Source organism: Schistocerca nitens, chromosome 9 (genome assembly GCF_023898315.1).
Source record: "Schistocerca nitens isolate TAMUIC-IGC-003100 chromosome 9, iqSchNite1.1, whole genome shotgun sequence".
In the NCBI taxonomy this organism is placed as follows: Eukaryota; Metazoa; Arthropoda; class Insecta; order Orthoptera; family Acrididae; genus Schistocerca; species Schistocerca nitens.
Genome location: NC_064622.1, coordinates 240712510 through 240736768, shown reverse-complemented (window position 1 = coordinate 240736768; position 24259 = coordinate 240712510). Strand labels below are relative to the sequence as shown.

At 42.7% G+C, this 24259-nt stretch overlaps 1 protein-coding gene across 1 annotated transcript in view; it reads left to right on the top strand.

Moving 5' to 3' along the window:
* LOC126204156 (uncharacterized) overlaps nt 1-24259 on the top strand; it is a 1030415-nt gene that overhangs the window by 423038 nt on the left and 583118 nt on the right. The window contains exon 6 of the mRNA XM_049938564.1: nt 7177-7329. Coding sequence (XP_049794521.1) covers nt 7177-7329 — 153 coding nt within the window. The remainder of the gene's footprint in view (nt 1-7176; nt 7330-24259) is intronic.

The following is a 24259-nucleotide window of genomic DNA, read 5'->3' as shown; positions in this document are numbered from 1 at the left end:
ATGAGCTGTTAAGCTGATTGTGCGATAATTCTCGCACTTGTCAGCTCTTGCCGTCTTCGGAATTGTGTGGATGATGCTTTTCCGAAAGTCAGATGGTATGTCGCCAGACTCATATATTCTACACACCAACGTGAATAGTCGTTTTGTTGCCACTTCCCCCAATGATTTTAGAAATTCTGATGGAATATTATCTATCCCTTCTGCCTTATTTGACCGTAAGTCCTCCAAAGCTCTTTTAAATTCCGATTCTAATACTGGATCCCCTATCTCTTCTAAATCGACTCCTGTTTCTTCTTCTTTCACATCAGACACATCTTCACCCTCATAGAGGCTTTCAATGTATTCTTTCCACCTATCTGCTCTCTCCTCTGCATTTAACAGTGGAATTCCCGTTGCACTCTTAATGTTACCACCGTTGCTTTCAATGTCACCAAAGGTTGTTTTGACTTTCCTGTATGCTGAGTCTGACCTTCCGACAATCATATCTTTTTCGATGTCTTCACATTTTTCCTGCAGCCATTTCGTCTTAGCTTCCCTGCACTTCCTATTTATTTCATTCCTCAGCGACTTGTATTTCTGTATTCCTGATTTTCCCGGAACATGTTTGTACTTCCTCCTTTCATCAATCAACCGAAGTATTTCTTCTGTTACCCATGGTTTCTTCGCAGCTACCTTCTTTGTACCTATGTTTTCCTTCCCAACTTCTGTGATGACCCTTTTTAGATATGTCCATTCCTCTTCAACTGTACTGCCTACTGCGCTATTCCTTATTGCTGTGTCTATAGCGTTAGAGAACTTCAAACGTATCTCGTCATTCCTTAGTACTTCCGTATCCCACTTCTTTGCGTATTGATTCTTCCTGACCAATGTCTTTAACTTCAGCCCACTCTTCATCACTACTATATTGTGATCTGAGTCTATATCTGCTCCTGGGTACGCCTTACAATCCAGTATCTGATTTCGAAATCTCTGTCTGACCATGATGTAATCTAATTGAAATCTTCCCGTATCTCCCGGCCTTTTCCAAGTATACCTCCTCCTCAAGTGATTCTTGAACAGGGTATTCGCTATTACTAGCTGAAACTTGTTACAGAACTCAATTAGTCTTTCTCCTCTTTCATTCTTTGTCCCAAGCCCATATTCTCCCGTAACCTTTTCTTCTACTCCTTCTCCTACAACTGCATTCCAGTCGCCCATGACTATTAGATTTTCGTCCCCTTTACATACTGCATTATCCTTTCAATATCCTCATACACTTTCTCTATCTGTTCATCTTCAGCTTGCTTAACGATATTTTAAAATCCATTTTTCCGTAAGTTTGTTTTTCTAAGTTAAATGATACATTTTTTAATCTTGAACATTAACCAATGTTAATTAAATGTTTTCAGGGAGTAATCTTGAGGTATTTGCATACTTTAACACATAAATATTTATCGAAAACGTCATTAATCTATTTTATTACCACATTTATGTAACGGTAATGAAGAAAATTTTAGTTTAGAACATGAAAAAAGTGAAAAAAATTAATAGTATTTCTCATAAAATGATTGCGAGGAACTGTTGAACAATTTCTTGGAAATGTACCTAAAAACCTGGAACGTGAGAACTCGGATCTGAGTACCAAAAGTTTCTTTCAAAAATAAAATTGAAATCATATTAAAAATTCAGAACACAAAAACCAGTGGATCTCTGACTTCATGGATTGGATATTGCTACATCTTTACTTGACAGATCTTTTTCTAAACTTCAGTTGAAATTAGCAAAGTATAAGAGAAGTTAAATATTTGGGTGGAGCCCTCCTTAATCATTTACATTTCGTATCTTTTAGAATTTCTTGTGTCTTAACTGCAGACAAATAAAAAGTGGGTGAATTGGTTTGTCTGGTAGCAGATCAACTAAGTAAAGGACCCAGAACAGAAGCACATGGCAATGAAGTCTTTGTTGAAGCTGAAATACATTCTTATATTGTTTGTTTCTTAGGTTCGCAATGAACCACATGCAACCTTACCCCCCTACTGCTGTCCCAGTACGAAACAGCTATATAAACCTGCAGTCAGCTTTTATAATGCCACAGCATCTGTCTGGCAGACGCATCACTGCGTGTTGTGTATGGGTGATACATCTGTGAGAGCTGGTGCTGGACATGTCATGTTCAGCTCCATACTTACCTCCTTTCCTCTTTGTCCCTGCAAATGGAAGTACATATTTTAGATCAGCGATGTTCAAGAATTTGGCTCAAGAGCCATTACCTACCATGAGTAGCGCCCACTCTAGCTGCACGCTTCCCCCACAACCTCGTCAGCGTGAGGAGGGGGACGACTTGCTTTTACGTTTCACATTTCTCAACAGCTCAGATCTCAAATTAAATAAATTTTGATTATTATTTAATGGTCTTTGGAGTGATGAAGACGTAGTATAATTTGCATGTGGCACAACCAGTCAGCATACGGAGAGACAGTTTCACAGATTTTCGCACTGAGGTTGTCTTGTAATCGTGACTTATTTTGTTTGATACTCGAAAAAAGGTTTTTTACACACGAATGTTGAGCGAAATATTTTTAGCACTTTTGCATCCTCATTAAGGAGACAAGGAATTTTATCTGAGAAAAGCAATGTAGACATTCTGGACAATTTTAACGTAAAATTATCTTGGCTGGAATAGGTGATTTGTTATCGTGGTTCAAAAAAATGTTCAAATGTGTGTGAAATCTTATGGGACTTAACTGCTAAGGTCATCAGTCCCTAAGCTTACACACTACTTAACCTAAATTATCCTAAGGACAAACACACACACCCATGCCCGAGGGAGGACTCGAACCTCCGCCGGGAGCAGCCGCACAGTCCAAGACTGCAGCGCCTTAGATCGCTCGGCTAATCCCGCGCGGCTATCGTGGGTTAAGTCTCATTGACACATGAAATAAGAAATTCATTACGTCATTTGAAAAGCATAAGTGGCACAGTGATCTTGATAAACTCAATGACTTACAACACTTTCAAGTTACTAGAAAAGAATACTGTCCATTTCCGGGTTGTAATGCGCATTGTCACCAAGCCAGCTTAAACAAAATCTTCAGAAAGGGCAGCATGCAGATATGATGCGAATCCTATGTGAATCGTGACTCGATTGCAGCTCATTCAATCACCGGCTCAGTTGAAATTGTTCTCTGTCGATCGGCAGAAAGACAACTGTTTCCTCAAGATATTTTTCAATTCTGATTCCAAACAACATCCAAACTTTTTGAACGAAATCGTTGCCGCAGTTTATTAGTTTTTATAATTCATTTGTTTCATTTACTCGATTTCCACATGTACACCTGTTTTCAAAGGCAGTGCTGAAAAAAACTAAGTAAATATCAGATATGTCTTATTGAGATGTCGTCGTCGAAAAATTACAAAACAGTCGTCGCATCATAAGAACTGAGCGCGGATTAAACACAGGGATTACAGGTAACGTTACACGGTTCAAACGATTTAATATACTATGATAAGAGTCGCTGACATACTGCTCTGGTAGGCACAAACCACGTCCAGACACAAAAGTTTTATTTTAAAGTCATATTTTGATTGTGATGTGGAACCAAACGAGAAATAAAGAAAATTCTGTGTTTGCATCAAACAGCATGTTTACTACTTATTTCATGTATACTACTATACAATTACCGAATGTTGTTTAAAGCTGTTACAAAAAATCTCGACAAGTTTTTGACTAATATACTTTCAACAGCCCAATAAATGTTGGGACTAGCAACTTTTTACTCGATACTCTGATAACGATTCAGACGGACATAGGCTACGTATTTTTAAACAACGCTGTACAGGTTTTCTGTTGAAACCGACTTTAAAAATGAAAATGCTTTGCTTTGCTGGGCAGTGAAAAAGCGTGGTTAAGTTTTATTTCCGGCAGTCAGTTTTAACTATGGTAACAGAGAGTTTAAACTGTTATATAAATTATTTCTCCCTTATGTATCCTTTGTCCTCATGCACAGTACTAAAAGATAATTGTACACACAAGTATGTGCGGTTTTGTTTTATTCCTCTGTAGTTAGTTCTGACACAGAACAGGAAAGTTGTATTTAAGACTTATCTTCTTATGATTAGAATACTACTACAGAATCTGAATTGTTCAAAACTTTGTAATCCTTCCGCTTTCACAGATTAAAACCGTGCGTAAACAGTAATTGAAACTACTATACCAACAGGTCCAGCAGCTGGTAGATCTCTTTCATATCCCGTATATCAATGGTTCCAACCGATTTATCCACTCATTTTATGAGACTTCAGTTCCATATCAAGGTTTTGTTGCAGTAACAATAAACAAGGCTCAAGATCAGAGGGAGGGGGGACGAGGAGATGGCCAAAGAGTGACAAGAGGTGATAGAGAGGTGGTAGAGGAAGAGATGGATAGAGAACACATCGTCGTAGTGTAATAAAAATGCTGAGAGATTTAAACTGATAAAATATTAAGAAGGTAGATATTTGAAACAATTAAAGTCAATAAAATGTTAGAAACTGTGCTCACTGAGTAACAGACAATTAATCCGTAGGCGCTAAGCTGCAGCTCACACAACAGAAGAAAGAAGGAAGGAAGATTGGCTTTAACGTTCCGTCCACATCGAGAGTCATAGACACGGTGCATAAGCTCAGTTTGTGTCAAGGACGGGAAAGGAAATCGGTTGCGCCCTTTCAAAGGAACCATGCCGGCGTTTGCCTGGGATTATTCAGGGGAAATCACGGAAAACGTAAAACTGTATGGCCAGACGCTAGTATGAACCGTCGTACTCCCGAATGCGAGTCCATTGTGCTAAACACTGTGCCACCTCGCTCGGTCACAAAATAATGTGGCTGTTAAATGTAGTGCATAAAAGGGATGAATGTAAGGCCATGTAAAATACCTACTGCTACTAACTTTACAGTAGCTTTAGAGAGTGAACATGTAGAAACAGACAGCTAAGCACATACTCCAAGCAAAGTGGTTTTGTAACGAAGTTGTGCAACAAACTCTATCGTTTTGTGCTGCCTACAGTCATTTGTGTTGCGATTTTGCTAAGTGTAATATGCACAGTGTTGAGGAAAGTCAGAAAGAATAACGCAGTACTTGAAATTTATGTTTTATTTTACGGATATGTTTAACCATGTGACAGATACTTGCCGCTTGCAGCCCCAAAAATGAATCTACGGAGTAGCATTTCTCGAATTTTAATTAGAAAAATATTAACTTTCCAGTGCATCGTCTTTTAACTAGTGAACCGGTAACTCAGATTTACTGAACGGCGATCTAATTCGTTCGGTAATCAAACATTCTTGTAACTGCCAAACCTACTACGCGTTCATGTTATTGACATTGACGGTCTGATTTGTTAGTGAGTTAACGACCTAACACACGTAAAATTTCTGATTCTTCAACATATTCTCTTCAATGGAGAATGTTACGATCAGACGGAGGGAGCTGCAGTTGGTAGCCCCCTCTCACCTGTGTCTGCCAATCTCTATATCGAACACTTCGAAGAGGAAGCCTTGTAGTCATCAAGATGGAAATTTACTTGCATTTTCCGTTATGTGGACGACATGTTCGTCGTATGGGTCCGTGGAAGACACAAACTCCATAACTACCTCGCACTTCTGACCTTGCTAAATCTCAATGCCAAATCCACTAAGGAGATCAAGACAAAGAAAAGACTGCCATTCCTGGACGTCATGGTAAAGAAACGAGCGGATGACCACCTGTATGACGGTGTATACAAGACGGAAACGCTCACTGCACCCTGCTAGCTGCCACCACCTTGCGCAGAGCAGAGAGGTGCTCAGAGTGCTACTACACAGGTCGCTCCACCAAATTGGGTGCAGTGTCTCCCTGGAATTGGAACACCTCAGAACTGCATGCACCTGCAAAAACATATTGTAAGATGCATAGTTGAGCAGATATATTGTTATAAATACTGAGTTGCGTGCCAAACTTCCGCATCATACCAGAAATTTTAATTTATTAGTTCTTTGTTACTTACTCTATTCACAGCAAATTTCGGAGACAGCGTACACGTATACCAATGGACATACCTGCAAAATTATATTGTACGACACACGATTCATGGGATATGACGTCATAAGCATTTGGCTGCATGAAAACCAATCTGCAGGGCAAAATTCGCTAGAGACAGAGATGAAATATCTGTACCATTAAGTGTGAAATGTGTTAAAATATACGTGAAACTTATGTGACATGCACCCATGCTGGCAAAGCTGTGGGCTGAAATCTCCTCCTAAACGCCAGGATATGTTCCGAACTAGGTACAATTATTACTTGCTATCTGGAAAGAAATGCAGTGTGGGTAAGAACCAACGACTGCCTATGGGAGGGGAGAGATAAAGTGGAGAGAAAAGGGTGGAGGAAGAGGTTTATAGAGTCACGGATGGAGGGGATGAAAACAGATGTGTGTCAAAAGAAAGGAGGAGAAGGGGAGAGAGTAGCAGGGAAGGGGAGTAGGAAATAGACACAGAAAGGAAAGAGGAGGAGATGGATGGAAAGAGGGGGAGAAGAAGATGGATGGAGAAAGCAAAGATGAGGAGATCATAAGAGAGAGTGGGAGCAGGAGATGGACTGAGAGAAGGGGGAGGAAAAGATTAGAGAGGGGAGGAGGAGGTGGACAGAGAGAGGGCAGGATGATGGACAGAGATAGGGGGAGGAAGAGATGGGCAGAGAAAAGTGGAAGAAGGAGATGAGCTAATAGAATTGAAAAAATATGTACCCGGACAATGCCTAGACAGCCTGCAGTGGACCTCTGCGAACACCTGCATTTTAATTATAAAGTGCTATGTGATGAGGCAAGTGCTTGGTTCATCCCTCCCTCCCTCCCTCCCTCACTCACTCTTTCTTACACAAACAGGGTCACACACACACAGGCAGACACAGACACACACACACGCGCGCGCGCGCGCGCAAACAAAGAAGAGGGGTAAGAGAAGGAGGGAGGCAAAGCGACAGAAACGAAGACACAGATACTAGAGCGAGAATACAGACAGAGCGAGAGGAGTGGATGAAAATAAGGTATGGCGTTGTACATAACGCGTGTGCATTAGCACATCTTTTGTGCCTCTTTGACAGTGATGATGACTCGTTGCGTATGGAAGCACGCAGTCTGTACCTATGATGTCAGCTAGGAGAGTTGTTGTGTGTTACAGGTGTACCGCGTCTACGACTACTACTACATGGTGGAGTCGCGCACCGTCTACCCCAACCTGTGGCGCGTCGTCAACCTCATCCACATCCTCATGATCCTGGCGCACTGGTTCGGCTGCTTCTACTACTTACTGAGCGAGGCCGAAGAGTTCCAGGTACGCAACAGGTTTTGTTTCAGTAGTTTCCAACACTAAAGTATCGTTTACCAATGCGAGAATACTACACATATACGAGACGCGCTAAAAATTAGTACCTCCGAATTTATGTAATAACTCTCGAAGATTTTCAGATAAAACAGACGTTATTAGCATTCTACATCGCTATTCGCCAAGGTTACATATTTATAGCTTTCTGCCGCTAGAGGGCACCGAATCGTAACGTGTAACATGGTGGTGTGTTCGAGAGAACCAAAGAGATCGCCAGCAAAGAGATCACCATCACCTTCACCGTGGCACTGCGGGCCACACAAGAGCGCTTGAGTTCACTGTCATCGCCAATTCCCCATATATTCCCGACTTGACCCCATCCGATTTTCATCTGTTTGCAGAACTTAAAGAACACCTTCGAGGATTTCAGTTTGATAGTGCTGAAGCGTTGCAAGCGGGAGGGAGGTTGTGGCTCCCCAGTGACGGTATCAACAAACTGGTCTCTCGTTGGGAGAAATTTGTTCGTCGCCAGGGTGACGACGTTGAGAAATAAATATTTAGACATTAAGAATAAAGCTGTAGAATATTAACAACATTTCTTTAATTTAAAAAGTTTAACATAAAAATTTCGGAGGCAATACTTCTTAGCACGCCCTCTGTTTGTGTAAAACAGATAACAAGTTAAACACAGAAGGAGAAATGCTTTGCTGTATATTTTGGATCAGAAAACTACGGAAAGCTTTGCAGACATGGGCTTAACTATGTTCTCGATATTGCGGATTGGTAACCGTAGATCTACATTTATTTTCTTCTGTTCTGTTGACGTTTTTTGCTAGCCAGCCTTTGAATTGTAAAAAATCCCGTAGTCATAGTCCAAACGAAGCAAATGCACTTAAGTCCAAGAACTATTTCTGAATAGTACGTCTAAAATCAAGAATTCGGTTATCTTCCGTTGAATGCAGCCATCATGGTATTTGCGTTAATCGATTTGGAGGAATCACGGTAAACTTATAGCCGGATGGCTGGACGAAGACATGAACCATCACTCTCAAGAATGCTGTTTTAAGCAGTGGGCCATATCCCTCGCTGTGTATTGTCACTTATTAATGACCAATGTGAAGCTATTGGTACTACACGCGATTGCTGTAATCGCCTAAGGTGAGAATCGAAACATACAAGGACGCGGTATAATCTTGAGTTTCAGTCTCCTGTGCGACATGGTGGGCATAATTTTGAGCAACTGCTGAGAGGGACGAAAACGTACTTCACTAGCTCATGGTAGTGAGTCGTAACGCCGGTTTACGTTTGCAAGGTATACGAGAGTCGTCTGTTCGTGTCACATAAGGTGTTTGAAGACAGAGAGATGATCCAAATAGTTCGTAGAATTAACGACCGCCGGTACACTATTCAGTCAACATGTGAGTTCTAGGCGATTTTTCACATCCATCCTGGGATATGTTGATCAACCACCTCATTTCAACACGTCACACAGATGTTAAAAGACCACGACACAATAAACAACCTCAGACATATTCCAATCTAGTGGCATATACAAGGTGTTTTAAAATACGTATCACTTACTTGTACAGGAAGCAGTATTGAGTCACTCCGTAAACATTTTGGCACCGAAAAGGAAGATAAGAAAGAGAAGGACGAAACACTGAATTCTGACTGGCAGAAATTGAAATAATAGATAGTGGAATATAAAGCAACTACAAACGTATATTAGTGAAAAACCATCAGGACCAGATGAGATAGCTTTATTAAAATGAACTTGCTCCTCTACTAACGGCAGTTTATCATAGATCGCTGCAGCAACGAAGTGTACCTACCGACTGGAAAAACGAGGTTATTCCAGTCCTCAAGAAGGGTCATAGGATAGATGCACATACATTGAAGAGCCAAAGAAACTAGTACAATGACCTAATATCGTGTAGGCCCCCCGCGAGCAGAAGTACTGCAACACGACGTGGCATGGACTCGACTAATGTCTGAAGTGGTGCTGGAAGGAATTGACACCATGAATCTTGCAGGGCTGTCCTAAATCCGTAAGAATACTAGAAGGTGAAGATCTATTCTGAATATCACGTTGCAAGGCACCCCAGATGTCACCAACAATTTTCATGTCTGGGGAGACTGATAGCCAGCGGAAGTGTTTAAGCTCAGAATAGTGTTCCTGGAGCCATTCTGTAGAAATTCTGGACATATGAGGTGTCGCATTGTCCTGCTGGAATTGCCCAAGTCCGTCAGAACGCACAATGGACATGAACGGATGCAGGTGATCAGACAGGATGCTTACCTACGTGTCACCTGTCAGAGTCGTATCTAGACGTATCAGGGATATCATATCACCCAAACTGCATACACCCCACACCATTACAGAGCCTTCACCAGCTTGAACAGTCTCCTGCTGACATTCAGCTTCCGTGGATTCATGAGGTTGTCTCCATACCCATACACGCCCATCCACTAGATACAATTTAAAACGAGACTCGTCCGACCAGGCAACTTGTTTCCAGTCATCGACAGTCCAATGTCGGTGTTGACGTAACACTTAGTGTCGTCTAGACATCAAGGGTGGGCCTTTGGCTCCGAAAGTCAATACTGACGATGTTTCGTTGAATGGTTCGCTGGCTGATACTCCTTGATGGCCCAACATTGAGCCGGCAGCAATTTACGGAAGGGTTGCACGTCTCTCACACTGAACGATTCTCTTCAGTCTTCGTTGGTCCCGTTCTTGCTGGATCTTTTTCCGGCTGCAGCTATCTCGGACATTTGATGTTTTACCGGTTCCCTGATATTTACGATTCGCTCGCGAAATGATCGAAAGGGAAAATCTCCATCTCATCGCTACCTCGGATACGCTGTGTCCCATCGCTCGTGGGCCGACTATATCACCACGTTCAGACTCACTTAAATCTTGATAATCTGCCATTGTAGTAGCAGTAACCGATCTAAGAACTGCGCCAGATAGTTGTTGTCTTATACACTCCTGGAAATTGAAATAAGAACACCGTGAATTCATTGTCCCAGGAAGGGGAAACTTTATTGACACATTCCTGGGGTCAGATACATCACATGATCACACTGACAGAACCACAGGCACATAGACACAGCCAACAGAGCATGCACAATGTCGGCACTAGTACAGTGTATATCCACCTTTCGCAGCAATGCAGGCTGCTATTCTCCCATGGAGACGATCGTAGAGATGCTGGATGTAGTCCTGTGGAACGGCTTGCCATGCCATTTCCACCTGGCGCCTCAGTTGGACCAGCGTTCGTGCTGGACGTGCAGACCGCGTGAGACGACGCTTCATCCAGTCCCAAACATGCTCAATGAGGGACAGATCCGGAGATCTTGCTGGCCAGGGTAGTTGACTTACACCTTCTAGAGCACGTTGGGTGGCACGGGATACATGCGGACGTGCATTGTCCTGTTGGAACAGCAAGTTCCCTTGCCGGTCTAGGAATGGTAGAACGATGGGCTCGATGACGGTTTGGATGTACCGTGCACTATTCAGTGTCCCCTCGACGATCACCAGTGGTGTACGGCCAGTGTAGGAGATCGCTCCCCACACCATGATGCCGGGTGTTGGCCCTGTGTGCCTCAGTCGTATGCAGTCCTGATTGTGGCGCTCACCTGCACGGCGCCAAACACGCATACGACCATCATTGGCACCAAGGCAGAAGCGACTCTCATCGCTGAAGACGACACGTCTCCATTCGTCCCTCCATTCACGCCTGTCGCGACACCACTGGAGGCGGGCTGCACGATGTTGGGGCGTGAGCGGAAGACGGCCTAACGGTGTGCGGGACCGTAGCCCAGCTTCATGGAGACGGTTGCGAATGGTCCTCGCCGATACCCCAGGAGCAACAGTGTCCCTAATTTGCTGGGAAGTGGCGGTGCGGTCCCCTACGGCACTGCGTAGGATCCTACGGTCTTGGCGTGCATCCGTGCGTCGCTGCGGTCCGGTCCCAGGTCGACGGGCACGTGCACCTTCCGCCGACCACTGGCGACAACATCGATGTACTGTGGAGACCTCACGCCCCACGTGTTGAGCAATTCGGCGGTACGTCCACCCGGCCTCCCGCATGCCCACTATACGCCCTCGCTCAAAGTCCGTCAACTGCACATACGGTTCACGTCCACGCTGTCGCGGCATGCTACCAGTGTTAAAGACTGCGATGGAGCTCCGTATGCCACGGCAAACTGGCTGACACTGACGGCGGCGGTGCACAAATGCTGCGCAGCTAGCGCCATTCGACGGCCAACACCGCGGGTCCTGGTGTGTCCGCTGTGCCGTGCGTGTGCTCATTGCTTGTACAGCCCTCTCGCAGTGTCCGGAGCAAGTATGGTGGATCTGACACACCGGTGTCAGTGTGTTCTTTTTTCCATTTCCAGGAGTGTATAAGTGTTGCCGAAAGCAGCACTGTGTCCTGCCTGTTTACATATCTCTGTATTTGAATACGCACGCCTATGCCAGTTTATTTGGCACTTCAGTGTAATTATAGACCGATATGGTTAACATCTATCTGTTTTAGAATTATGGAACATGTTTTATACTCAAGAACTGCGACGTTTTTGGAACGAAAATCTCCGTAAAAATCAACACGGATACTGCAAAAAGAGATCCTACGAAACGCAGCTCGCGCTGTTCATCCTTGAGATCCATGGCGGTCAGACGACGGCGTTCAGGTTGATTCCGTGCTCCCTAGCTTCAGCAAGGCATCTGACACCGTCCCGCACTGCCGTTTAGTGACAAACTACGAGTCTACAGAGACAGAATTCAACGCATCGATCTGAATGGAACAAAATAGTATATTTACGTAAAGGTATTTTCGGAGTACTCAGGGTTATGTGAAAGATTCGTTACCGTTTGCATTTTATATAAATGATCTAGTAGAAAAAGACAGTATTTATTTGCAGAATGATGTACAGTGGTTTATGAGTGGTGGAGGTTCTACGACTTGGCACTGAACGTAAATAATTGTGACATAAAGCGCGTACGTAGGAAAAGATATTCACCACCGAACTACTTCACTACTGACGACGAGTTGTTGCAAACAGTATCTACGTTTGATATCTAGGAGGAACTATCCAGAGCGACCTTAAGTGAAAGGACTACGTAAGACAAACAGCAGGAAAAGCAGATGCCAGAAACATTCATAGGAATACTCTCAAGGGTATTTAACTCATTCAGAGAAGAAATGGAGTACAATAAACTTGTTCGATCGATTCTTAATTACTGGCTACGACCCTTCCCAGGTACGACTGATAGAATAGATAGAGAAGATCCAACAAAGAGCGGCGCGTTTCGACATAGGATCGTTTAGTCAGCTCGAGGGCGTTACAGAGATGTTCAACGAACTCCAGCGGCAGAAGTCATATGAAAGACGCTGTGCATTGTGGAAAAATTTACTACTGGAATTTAGAGAGAGTACTTTCCAGTAACAGCCGGACGACGTACTTCGTCCTCCTACATACTTTTCGCGAAATGACTACAACGAGAAAATTTGAGAAATTGCAACTAATATTGAGGCTTAGCGACAATCATTTTTCCTACACGCCGTTCGCGAGTGTAACAGGGAGGAGGGATCAGTTAGTGGTACCAAAATTACCCTCCGCCATACACCGTTAGACGGCTTGCGAAGTATGGTGTCGACGTAGATTGGTCAAAACTAAAAGAAAAGCTAATATACTGATGTGTCCAGAAAACAATTACTATTGAGATATAGGCCAATCTGTTCTCTCATTCGCGTCTGTCCGTCACGCAAAAGCAGACACTATAGCCGGAGCTGCATGTGATTACCACGAATCCTAACACAGCCTTCAGCCCTCCTTCGCAGTGAATCACGCAGCGGAAATCAAACGGATTCTGCAGAATGAGATTTTCACTCTGCAGCGGAGTGTGCGCTGATATGAAACTTCCTGGCAGATTAAAACTGTGTGCCCGACCGAGACTCGATCTCGGGACCTTTGCCTTTCGCGGGCAAGTGTTCTACCAACTGAGCTACCGAAGCACGACTCACGCTCGGTACTCACAGCTTTACTTCTGCCAGTACCTCGTCTCCTACCTTCCAAACTTTACAGAAGCTCTCCTGCGAACCTAGCAGAAAAAGCACTCCTGAAAGAAAGGATGTTGCGGAGACATGGCTTAGCCACAGCCTGGGGGATGTTTCCAGAATGAGATTTTCACTCTGCAGCGGAGTGTGCGCTGATATGAAGCTTCCTGGCAAATTAAAACTGTGTGCCAGACCGAGACTCGATCTCGGGACCTTTGCCTTTCGCGGGCAAGTGTTCTACCAACTGAGCTACCGAAACACGACTCACGCCCGGTACTCACAGCTTTACTTCTGCCAGTACCTCGTCTCCTACCTTCCAAACTTTACAGAAGCTCTCCTGCGAACCTTGCAGAACTAGCACTCCTGAAAGAACGAATATTGCGGAGACATGGCTTAGCCACAACTTTACAGAAGCTCTCCTGCGAACCTTGCAGAACTAGCACTCCTGAAAGAAAGGATATTGCGGAGACATGGCTTAGCCCCAGGCTGTGGCTAAGCCATGTCTCCGCAATATCCTTTCTTTCAGGAGTGCTAGTTCTGCAAGGTTCGCAGGAGAGCTTCTGTAAAGTTTGGAAGGTAGGAGACGAGGTACTGGCAGAAGTAAAGCTGTGAGTACCGTGCGTGAGTCGTGCTTCGGTAGCTCAGTTGGTAGAGCACTTGCCCGCGAAAGGCAAAGGTCCCGAGTTCGAGTCTCGGTCGGGCACACAGTTTTAATCTGCCAGGAAGTTTCAATTGGATTCTGGTCCCGTTAATGAGAAGGCCAATCCATCAACCGTGAAACGTTGCGGTGGCCTAATTTCGCACTTCCTGCAGAAAATGGAGACGTGCCCCGTCGTGCATAAGATACAGCCGTCCTGTCTCTGAAAGGATAAGTTTGTCTTATAGCGCTGGTAATTCATTACGCAGAAATCGATGATACACAGAATCTTTTAACCTGTTGGCAAAGCGTATGTCCGTACGAGTCTGTCACCGACGATTTCTACACGTACACTTATACAAAGCTGTCCTGATGCCTCATATCCATGACTGATCGATGATTTGCATCTGCCCACACGTGTTTATGGTGATAATTTGCTTCTGGACATTCAAGTGTAGATTTTTCCTTAGAATTTTGGCGAATACTATTCCCTTGCAGAAATATTTGACACTTTTAAGCTCCCAGTACATTTTTGATCTCGTTAGTTTAAGAGAGATTAGTTGTGTATCCTGTGATTCTAGCTTATTAATTTTTTCCTATCTCTGACAGGAAAAGAAACGAAATCTGTCTCTCGCGGAGAAAAAACGTATTTACATATATTAAAGTATATGTGAAGCATACACGTTATGAAGTAATTTCTTTTGTAGCTTGATTGTAATATTAATGTAACTCAAAGACGGAATATACAACATTTGTACTTCCCCTTCAGATGAAAGAATAAATTAGGTATTGAATCAACCCAATCTTGCTCCACAACTCCTGACTTATGCTTCGCACGCCACACCACTTCTTCCTTCCCCAACCACAGTATACCTGTGGGTCAGTTGTCACATGTAACCTTCCAACCACCAATACTATGGATTCGACACCATTATTCGTGGTTTTCATATTCTTACGCCAGTAAACATTCCTCACCATCCACTTCAATTCCTAGGAACTGTGATAGTATTCTAACCCCACAAGGAGTTTTTGCCGATAGTAAGTGATATGTGTATAAAAATTGGTTTAAATTCCTCTAGGCAGTACAGAGTTATACTAAAACACACACACATCCGCACTTTCATATGTACCGTGTGTCTCTCACAAGAGACGACTATGACGTTACGTTGGACATTTTCTACTTCGTTTTTGCAGTATATAGACCCAGTCAACCCCAGCAAAATGTTTCTCATCATATGTTGCATCATACTCCTGGGTCACAGGAACATTGTTTCTTTTTCGTTATAAACAAAACTTTTTTGTAAAGTATAGTTTTGTGCCTATTCTGTAGGGCGGTCTCAAACTAGTCAACTATGATATCGATTCAACGATATATTCTCAAGAACTTATTCTATCGGCAAACAGTGTTTCTGATCATGAATTCCTTATCTAACATGCACCCTCTCAAGCACCATTCTGTGTGATCTCGCCACATATTTGTCAAGACATCGTAAAACAGAATATCGCACTGTACTAACTTGGGACGATTGTCAGAAATGAACACATAAAATTACGCTTAAAATAACTTTCAAAATAAAGGAATGAAGAAAACGAATCGGCGTTTTCTGTACATACAGGGGTCTATACTTAGCGTGTAGTGTGTCCTTGGACTGCCTCATTTAAACATTGTGTAAGCGGTGTGTGTTTCTGTTCAGTGTGTGTGTGTGTGTTTGTGTGTGTGCATGTGTGTGTGTGTGTGATGAGTGTGTGAGTGAGTGTGTGGGTTTGTGTGTATTCAGTGGACGTGGAATGCACCTACAAAAAAACTGACGTTGATACGGAACGGTATCGTTAAGTCAGAAAATGGTTCAAATGGTTCTGAGCACTATGGGACTTAACATCTGTGGTCATCAGTCCCCTAGAACTTAGAACTGCCTAAACCTAACTAACCTAAGGAGATCACACACATCCACGCCCGAGGCAGGATTCGAACCTGCGACCGTAGCAGTCGCGCAGTTCCGGACTGCGCGCCTAGAACCGCTAGACCACCGCGGCCGGCTATCGTTAAGTCCACTGATGAGAAGTTAACCTCTATGCACCTCATGTACACTATCTTGCCAACATTACCCAGATTAGAATTTTGAGTCATTTGTCTTCTGCTGGTTTAATGTGGCCCAATACCTCTTCATCTCAGAGAAGAACTTGCAGCCTATGTACTCAATTACTTGCTGGATGTATTCCAATCTCTGTCCTCTACAATTCTTGCCCTCTGCAACTCCCTCTAGTACCACGGAAATTATTCCCTGATGTCTTAACAAATGCCCTATCATCCTGTTTCTTCTTCTTGAAAGTGTTTTACCCATATTCCTCTCCTCTCAGATTCTTTGCAGACCCTCCTCGTTCCTTAGCTTATCAATAGACATAGTTTTCAACTTTCATCTGTAGCACCACATCTTAAATGCTTCGGTTCTCTTCTGTTGCGATTTTCCCCACACTTCATGTTTCACTACCATACAAACGTTCATTTTTAAAAATTCTTCCTGAAATTAGGGCCAATGTTTGATACTAGTAGATTTCTCCTGGCCAGGAATGCGCTTTTTGCGAGTGCTAGTCTGCTTTTGATGTCCTCCATACTCCGTCCGACATTGGGTATTTTGCTGCTTAGGTAGCACAATTATTTATCGTTATATACTTCATGGCCATCAGTCCTGGTGTTAAGTTCCTCACCCTTTCTCATTTTTGCTACTTCTTATTACTCGCAATCCATATTATGTACTCATTAGACCATTCACTCCATTCAGCAGATCATGTAATTCTTCTTTCCTTTCATTGAGGATATCAATGTCATTAGTGTATCATACCCTCGATAACTTTTGATCTTGAATTTTTATTCCACTTCTAAGCCTTTCATTTATTTTCGTCATTGATGCTTCGATGCCAATCGACTAGGATCCAACCGATATGGACAAGAGTCCAGGAGAGGCATGAAGGCGATCTCGTGCTCCTCATAAAGGCGCCAGCGCAGGTCATCCGTGCGGTAGCCTGTTAATACCGAATTTCTGCGCACAGTCCTAATGGAGACGTTCGTCACACATCCCAGACTCATTTCTGTGGCTATTTCACGCAGTGTTAATTGTCTCTTAGCACTGACAACACGCAAAAGCTGTTGTTCTCGTTCCTTAAGGGAAGGCCTTTGTCCCCTGCTTCGTCCGCTATAAGAGGTAATGCCCGAAATTTTGTATTCTCGACAATACTGAATTCCCTAACGATTTCCGAAATGGAACGTTCCATGCATCTAGCACCAACTACCATTCCGCCTTCAAACTCTGTAAATTCCTGTTGTGCTGCCATAATGAAGCCGGTAACCTTTTCATATGAATCACCTGAGTACGAATGACAGCTCCTAAAATGCACTGCCCTCTTATACCTTAGTACGCGATACCACGCCCATCTTTATACAGCTTGTTTCAGAAGTGATGGTGAATATTCCGGGATAGGACAGAATGATCATTCGAAACAAAGAAGTGAGGTAAACCTGTGATGTAAAACGCATGCCTTAAGAACAAATCTTTATCTTCGATGCTGCGAAACAAATCTCTTCTACTGCAAGCTCTTTGCTTTCCATATTTTGAGGAGTGCTAGTATGGACGAAAACAAGAAAAAATGTCCAGTAAACATGTGCCCTAAAATGCTTATCTTAAAAGCTATGAGCACTTGTTCACTAGTTGAGTTGTGTTTCAAAGTAGTGAAGATTAAAAAGTGCTCATACTTCTTAAGGTATGCATTTTAGAGCACTTTTTCTTGTTTTGGTCCATAGTACCACTTCCCGAACTATGGAAAGCAAAGAGCTTACAGTAATAGAAATTTGTTTCACAGTATCTTAGCTCTTCAGGTATGCGTTTCAGAGAAAATTTTTACTTGACTTTTGGTTCCGAATGCTCCCATTTGTCGTATCTGTGAATATTGACCATCACTTCTCAAACACCCTGTATGTCCATATCGCTATCCCATTTCTTGCCTCAGTTCGTTATTGTGGTACAAGCCACCGGTGAGTGCAGATTTCGTACATCAAAATACTAAGAAAATATCGCTAAATACTTCTGAAATTGTGTAACTGGAGTTCAGATTCATTTTGCGCATATTGCAATGTGACAACCCGAGTGGCACCTTGACAGGAGTATACAATAATTATAAAACGCTAGGTGGGCTAAGTTCAAGATGTTTGGATCACGAAAACGGAATCACAGGATACAGAGAGAATAAAAAAAAATGACTCTGAGCACTATGGGACTCAACTTCTGAGGTTATTAGTCCCCTAGAACTTAGAACTAGTTAAACCTAATTAACCTAAGGACATCACACACATCCATGCCCGAGAGAGAATTAAAAGTCTACGTGTCTCTCTCTTCTACGCTGTTCCCACTTTTCTTCCCAAGACCTTCACATCATGGTCAACAGCTCACCCAGGAGTAACCGTTATTAAACCTCATTTATAAAGAGATGGGAGCTAGAAAAGCGGTGCATAGCCCGCCAGTAATGCTCGTAAATTCTGTCCTGAGTATTTTCACGTGTGTGATAGTGTGGGAACTAGATTTTGATGAGCTCAGTAGGACAACCAGCCTGACATTTATCCAGATGGGTGTGGAAACCCGTCTAAAATCCACTTTCAAAATGGCCAGTGTTTCACACCATCAGTCGTTGACAAAGCTCTTGGCTTCGCTGCAAAGCCCAGTGTTCCACGTAATGCATTGTAAGAGCGGGAAAATTAATTTGTGCGAGTCCTGAAAAGTAATTACACGCCCATAAATAGAAATAACACGTGCATGTCATTGTAACAAATAACGTCACAAAAGGAATGAAATAATTAAATAATCCGACGACAATTCCGCGTTTCTGGCAGCCATATATAAACCCATATTCTCTAACGCTGTACTAATATGTCCCCACGTACGATGACTAAATACATTTACCAGTTTTGCATTTAAAGTATAAATTTAATAATTAGTCACAAATGAACAATCGAAATATTGGAAGATAAATGTTTAAATATTATCACTCTTCTGAGGCTATTTTGGCAGACGGTGTACGTCCACCACAACATTATTGAAGCAGGGACTGAAGGCGCTTTGGTCGGCTTACCGTAACCTTTTATCGTGATATTACACTAGGACACACTGAACTATATGCACAATTGTCCTGAAAGCATTCACAGTGTGGTGCGGTTTCCTTTGTCACACTGTATTTGTTTAGCATAACGTCACTCCTTGTTTCCGATAACAGTCATAGAAGGTCAAGTTCAATAATATCGCGGTAGGGTAGTACATAATATCATGTTATACCAACACTAATATCCTTTAGGTAAAATGAGACAGTTCCAGTAACCAGTGAAATCCTCATAATGCAGTCTGTGCCGATTTCAAACTTCACATCGGATTAAAACTTTGTGCGCGGCTATAGGAAACTAAAGTTATTGAACTAATAACAATTCTTTATTGTCATCAGCGTTTTAACGCCCTTAGAGGGAGGTTTGAATTCAACCATAGTGATCCAACGAGATAGTGTACTTATTTAATTTTAAATTTTTGGCATTGTGTTTCTCGGGAGTAACAAAAGAAATACTTATGTGCATCAACGTAAGAAGAAAGAGGAAAGGGGATATATAAAAACAAGTCGCTCAGGAATGAAATAAATAGGAAGAACAGGGAAATTAATGTGAAATGGCTCCACGAAAAATGTGAAGAAATCCAAAAAGGAATGATTGTCGGAAGGACTGACTGAGCATACAGATAAGTCAAGCAAGTGCTGTAACATAGATACTATAATGGGAATTACACTGTTAAATGCAGAGGAGAGAGTGGAAACGGGAAATTGAAGATCTCTATTAGGAGGAGGACTTTTCTGATGACGTGATAAAAGAACAAACTGGAGTCGCCAGGGAAGAGATAGGGGAGCCAGTACTATAATCAGAATTTAGGGCTTTGGACGACTTGTGATCAAATAAGGCAGAGACCAGAAGCGATAGATTACATTACACCTGAATTTTTAAAATCATTTAAGCAGTGACGACAAAAGGACATTCACGTTGGTGTGTAGAATGTATGAGACTAGCGATATACCATCAGACTTTAGGCAAAACATCATCCACACAATTCCGAAGAAACCAAGAGACAACGAGACCGAGAACTATTGCACAATCATCTTAGCAGCTCATGCATCCAAGGTGCTGACAACAATACACAGACGAATTCAAAAGAATATTGAGGACCTGTTAGATGACGATCTGTTTGGTTTTAGGAAAGGTAAAGGCACTCAAGAGGAACGTTGCGGTTCATAATGGAAGCAAGACTCAAGAAGAATCAAGACACGTTCATAAGATTTGTCAACCTGAACAATCCTTCGACAACGTCAAATGGTGCAAGATGTTCGAAACTCTGAGAAAAATAGGAGTAAGCTATGGGGAAGGACGGGTAATATACTATATTTACAAGAACCAAGAGGGAATAATAAGAATGGAAGACCAAGAACGAAGCTGTCGAATTGAAAAGGATATAAGAAGGGCGAACAAGCAGTCGCGGGAATAAAAGAAAGTTACAAGAGTGGGATTAAAATTCAAGGTGAAAGGATAAAAAATGGTTCAAATGGCTCTGAGCACTATGGGACTCAACTGCTGTGGTCATAAGTCCCCTAGAACTTAGAACTACTTAAACCTGACTAACCTAAGGACAGCACACAACACCCAGCCATCACGAGGCAGAGAAAATCCCTGACCCCGCCGGGAATCGAACCCGGGAACCCGGGCGTGGGAAGCGAGAACGCGACCGCACGACCACGAGATGCGGGCGTGAAAGGATATCACTGATAAAATTCACTGATGACATGCTATCCTCGGTAAAAGTAAAGAACTATAGGGCCTGTTGAATGGAATGAATGGTGTAATACGAGGGCCGTTCAGAAAGTAACCTCCGGTTAATTTAAAAAAATACACCAAGTTAAATAAAAATATTTTAATATATACATCTTACAACTACATCTTTGCACTATTTTTCTACATAGTCTTCAAATGGAAGGAACAAGGACATAAAAAGAGGGCAAACACTACAGAAAGGGCATCCTGGGGCAAGACGAATCTGTCAGTATCAAAAATAGGCTTTAATTTGAGGAAGAAGTTCCTGGGAACGGGTATTTGGAGCACAGAGTCGTATAGTAGTAAAACACGGACTATGGGAAAACCGGAACAGAAGAGAATCGAAGAATTTGAGATGTGGTGCTACAGAATAAAGTTAAAAATTATAGTGCGTTTAAAATTAGTTGCGACTTTTGACGTTTGGCTCACCGGAGGTGACTTGACGCCGTTGCTCAGGTAACACCAATGGCGAGCCAGCTTTTCCTACCAAGACGAAAACAGTTCGGTTGGTAAAGCGTCCCTGTTGCCAAGCCGTGAATAGACAGTACCACTTGGTGTCGCTCATTAGAGGCATCTACGTTCATTAGCTCACGTTGTGAAGTGATATTTTCTGGCGTTGAAGTGTTATACAGTCGTCAGGTATTCGTTTTGGCGCTGCGTTAATAATAACAGTGCAGCATGTCTGAACACGAGACTCCCCATATAAGTGGGCGTCCAAGAACACGTTCACCGGCTGTGAAGATAATGTTCTGTTGCAAAACATTCCTCTGAATTCGACAATAGTAATGGACAGTGAGCAGTCCCACTCAGCTGTGATGTATGAAGCTCTAGCAATGCAGTGGGGGAAGACGGTTATTTTTCTCTAGGCACAAAGAAACGTTCGTTTGGATAAAGTTCTACCTAGCTTATGTAAAGCGAAGTTAATGGAACTTGTAGTACTTTACAAGCTACAAACTCCACGCTATCAGGTCGTCGAAATGGCTAACGTTAAAGAGCATAGTTTAAATAGGATTCCTCCGCATCGCGCTCATTTAAAACCGACTGAGAATAGATGACGTTGCTGAAAAGTAAAGTGGCAAAAAACAACAAGAAATTTACGCTCAGCGAGGCTGAAATGCTAACAAGAGAAGCCATTGCAAATGTTAAATCCCAGGACAAGTCTGAAGTTGTCAGCCATACCAAGAATGCAGTTGAGGAGACATGGATTTGCGAGGGACTGAGTCGAGTTTTGAGTAATACGATACTTTTCTTGCTGGTGTATTAACATCTGCTTCTTTTGCCTAAAGACACCAGAGTCTACAGGTATACATCTCAGTAAAATTCTAATGTAGTTGAAATTTTGCATAATCCTAAAACAGCGTAATATTAAACTAGTAACTGAGGGCGAACTTGTCAATAGTTATGAGAAAGCCCATTCTCAGTATAAAAATAAATGTGCAGCTTCTTCACTTACATTGGTGCAAAACCCACAGTAATTCTCGTTTCACAAGCTATTGATGGTACTTAAAAACTACATTATTTCATTTGAAAAAATATGCAGTTGCTTGAATATCACGGTAGATATGGAAGTTTCGCATTTTAATCATATGACATAGTACCCTTCTCTTTGCTTGCTACCATTTGCCTAAATCTTGTTTCGAGATCTCAGACCGTTTATGAGATACGAGGGATTCATAAATATATCATTCTGGCTTTTTCACTGGCGAGTGCGTTCGTTACGGAGCCCTTTACATAAATTCCATTTTTCGACATTGGTGACAGATAGCGATATCCTTCGAGGTTTAAAGAACAATTTAACATGTTATCTAAATTTCATATGCAGCAACGTATGACCTAATATACGGCAAACACAAGCCCATAGCGACCCATATTTTTCACTGCATACTTTAAGAATTTCTCGCAGTAGTTTAGCTAATATCGAAATGTCATAATAGCTATGACTATTAGCCGTTCCGCTCAACATCCTGGAGGACTCGGTTCGGGCTATGACTGTCGATAGGCCCAATACGACCACGTTTTTCTGTCCGTTTCGTACAGTCACTAGCAGTGACCTGTTCACATCCAGCCACTTTTCACCTTCACCATCAAGTTGGCGCATTACAGCACCCCTCCTCTGTACTCCCACCGTCGGAGGGGGCACGGAACTTACAGTTCCACCGCCACACCTTCAAAGTGCTATGCTCGGCTGTTCTTCAGCCGTTGCTGTGAGTCTCCTCTCACTTTCCCACATAGACAGTTGGACCGGATCTGTACCGTGACGCTGTGTAATAGTACACTGCCACAAAAAAGGAAACATTACGATGTAATTCCTTTAGAATCGCTTGAGAAAGACTGCAGATCGGCCAGCCTGCGCGGCTGACACGTTACGCGCCGAGCACACCTGGCGTTATCGGGCGTCTGCTGACGCGTTCACCACACTGTGACTACTATACTTCCCTCCACTCGCTCCGTACTAAACTGTCAAAAGTCGCAACTAATTTTAATCGTACTATAGGTGGACTGTGAGAAAAGGATTACGGTGTTTCTCAGCAGAACCAGCGACGAAATATGTGGAAAACGCTGACTAAAAGAAGAGACAGGATGATAGCCATCTCATAAGCCGTCAGGGAATAAGTTCCGTTGAACTAGAGAGGACTGTAAAGAGTAAAAACTGTAGAGAAAGGCAGAGATTGGATACATGTAGTAAACTGTTGAGGACGTAGATTCCAAGTATTACTCTGAGTGAAAATACTGGCATAGGAGAGGAATTCGTGGTGGTCAGACTTCAAGAAGAATATAATAATTCCAATCCCAAAGAAAGAAGGTGTTGACAGATGTGAGAATTACCGAACTATCAGTTTAATAAGCCACAGCTGCAAAATACTAACACGAATTCTTTACAGACGAATGGAAAAACTAGTAGAAGCCGACCTTGGGGAAGATCAGTTTGGATTCCGTAGAAATACTGGAACACGTGAGGCAATACTGACCTTACGACTTATCGTAGAAGAAAGATTAAGGAAAGGCAAACCTACGTTTCTAGCATTTGTAGACTTAGAGAAAGCTTTTGACAATGTTGACTGGAATACTCTCTTTCAAATTCTAAAGGTGGCAGGGGTAAAATACAGGGAGCGAAAGGCTATTTACAATTTGTACAGAAACCAGGTGGCAGTTATAAGAGTCGATGGACATGAAAGGGAAGCAGTGGTTGGGAAGGGAGTAAGACAGGGTTGTAGCCTCTCCCCGATGTTATTCAATCTATATATTGAGGAAGCAGTAAAGGAAACAAAAGAAAAATTCGGAGTAGGTATTAAAATCCATGGAGAAGAAATAAAAACTTTGAGGTTCGCCGATGACATTGTAATTCTGTCAGAG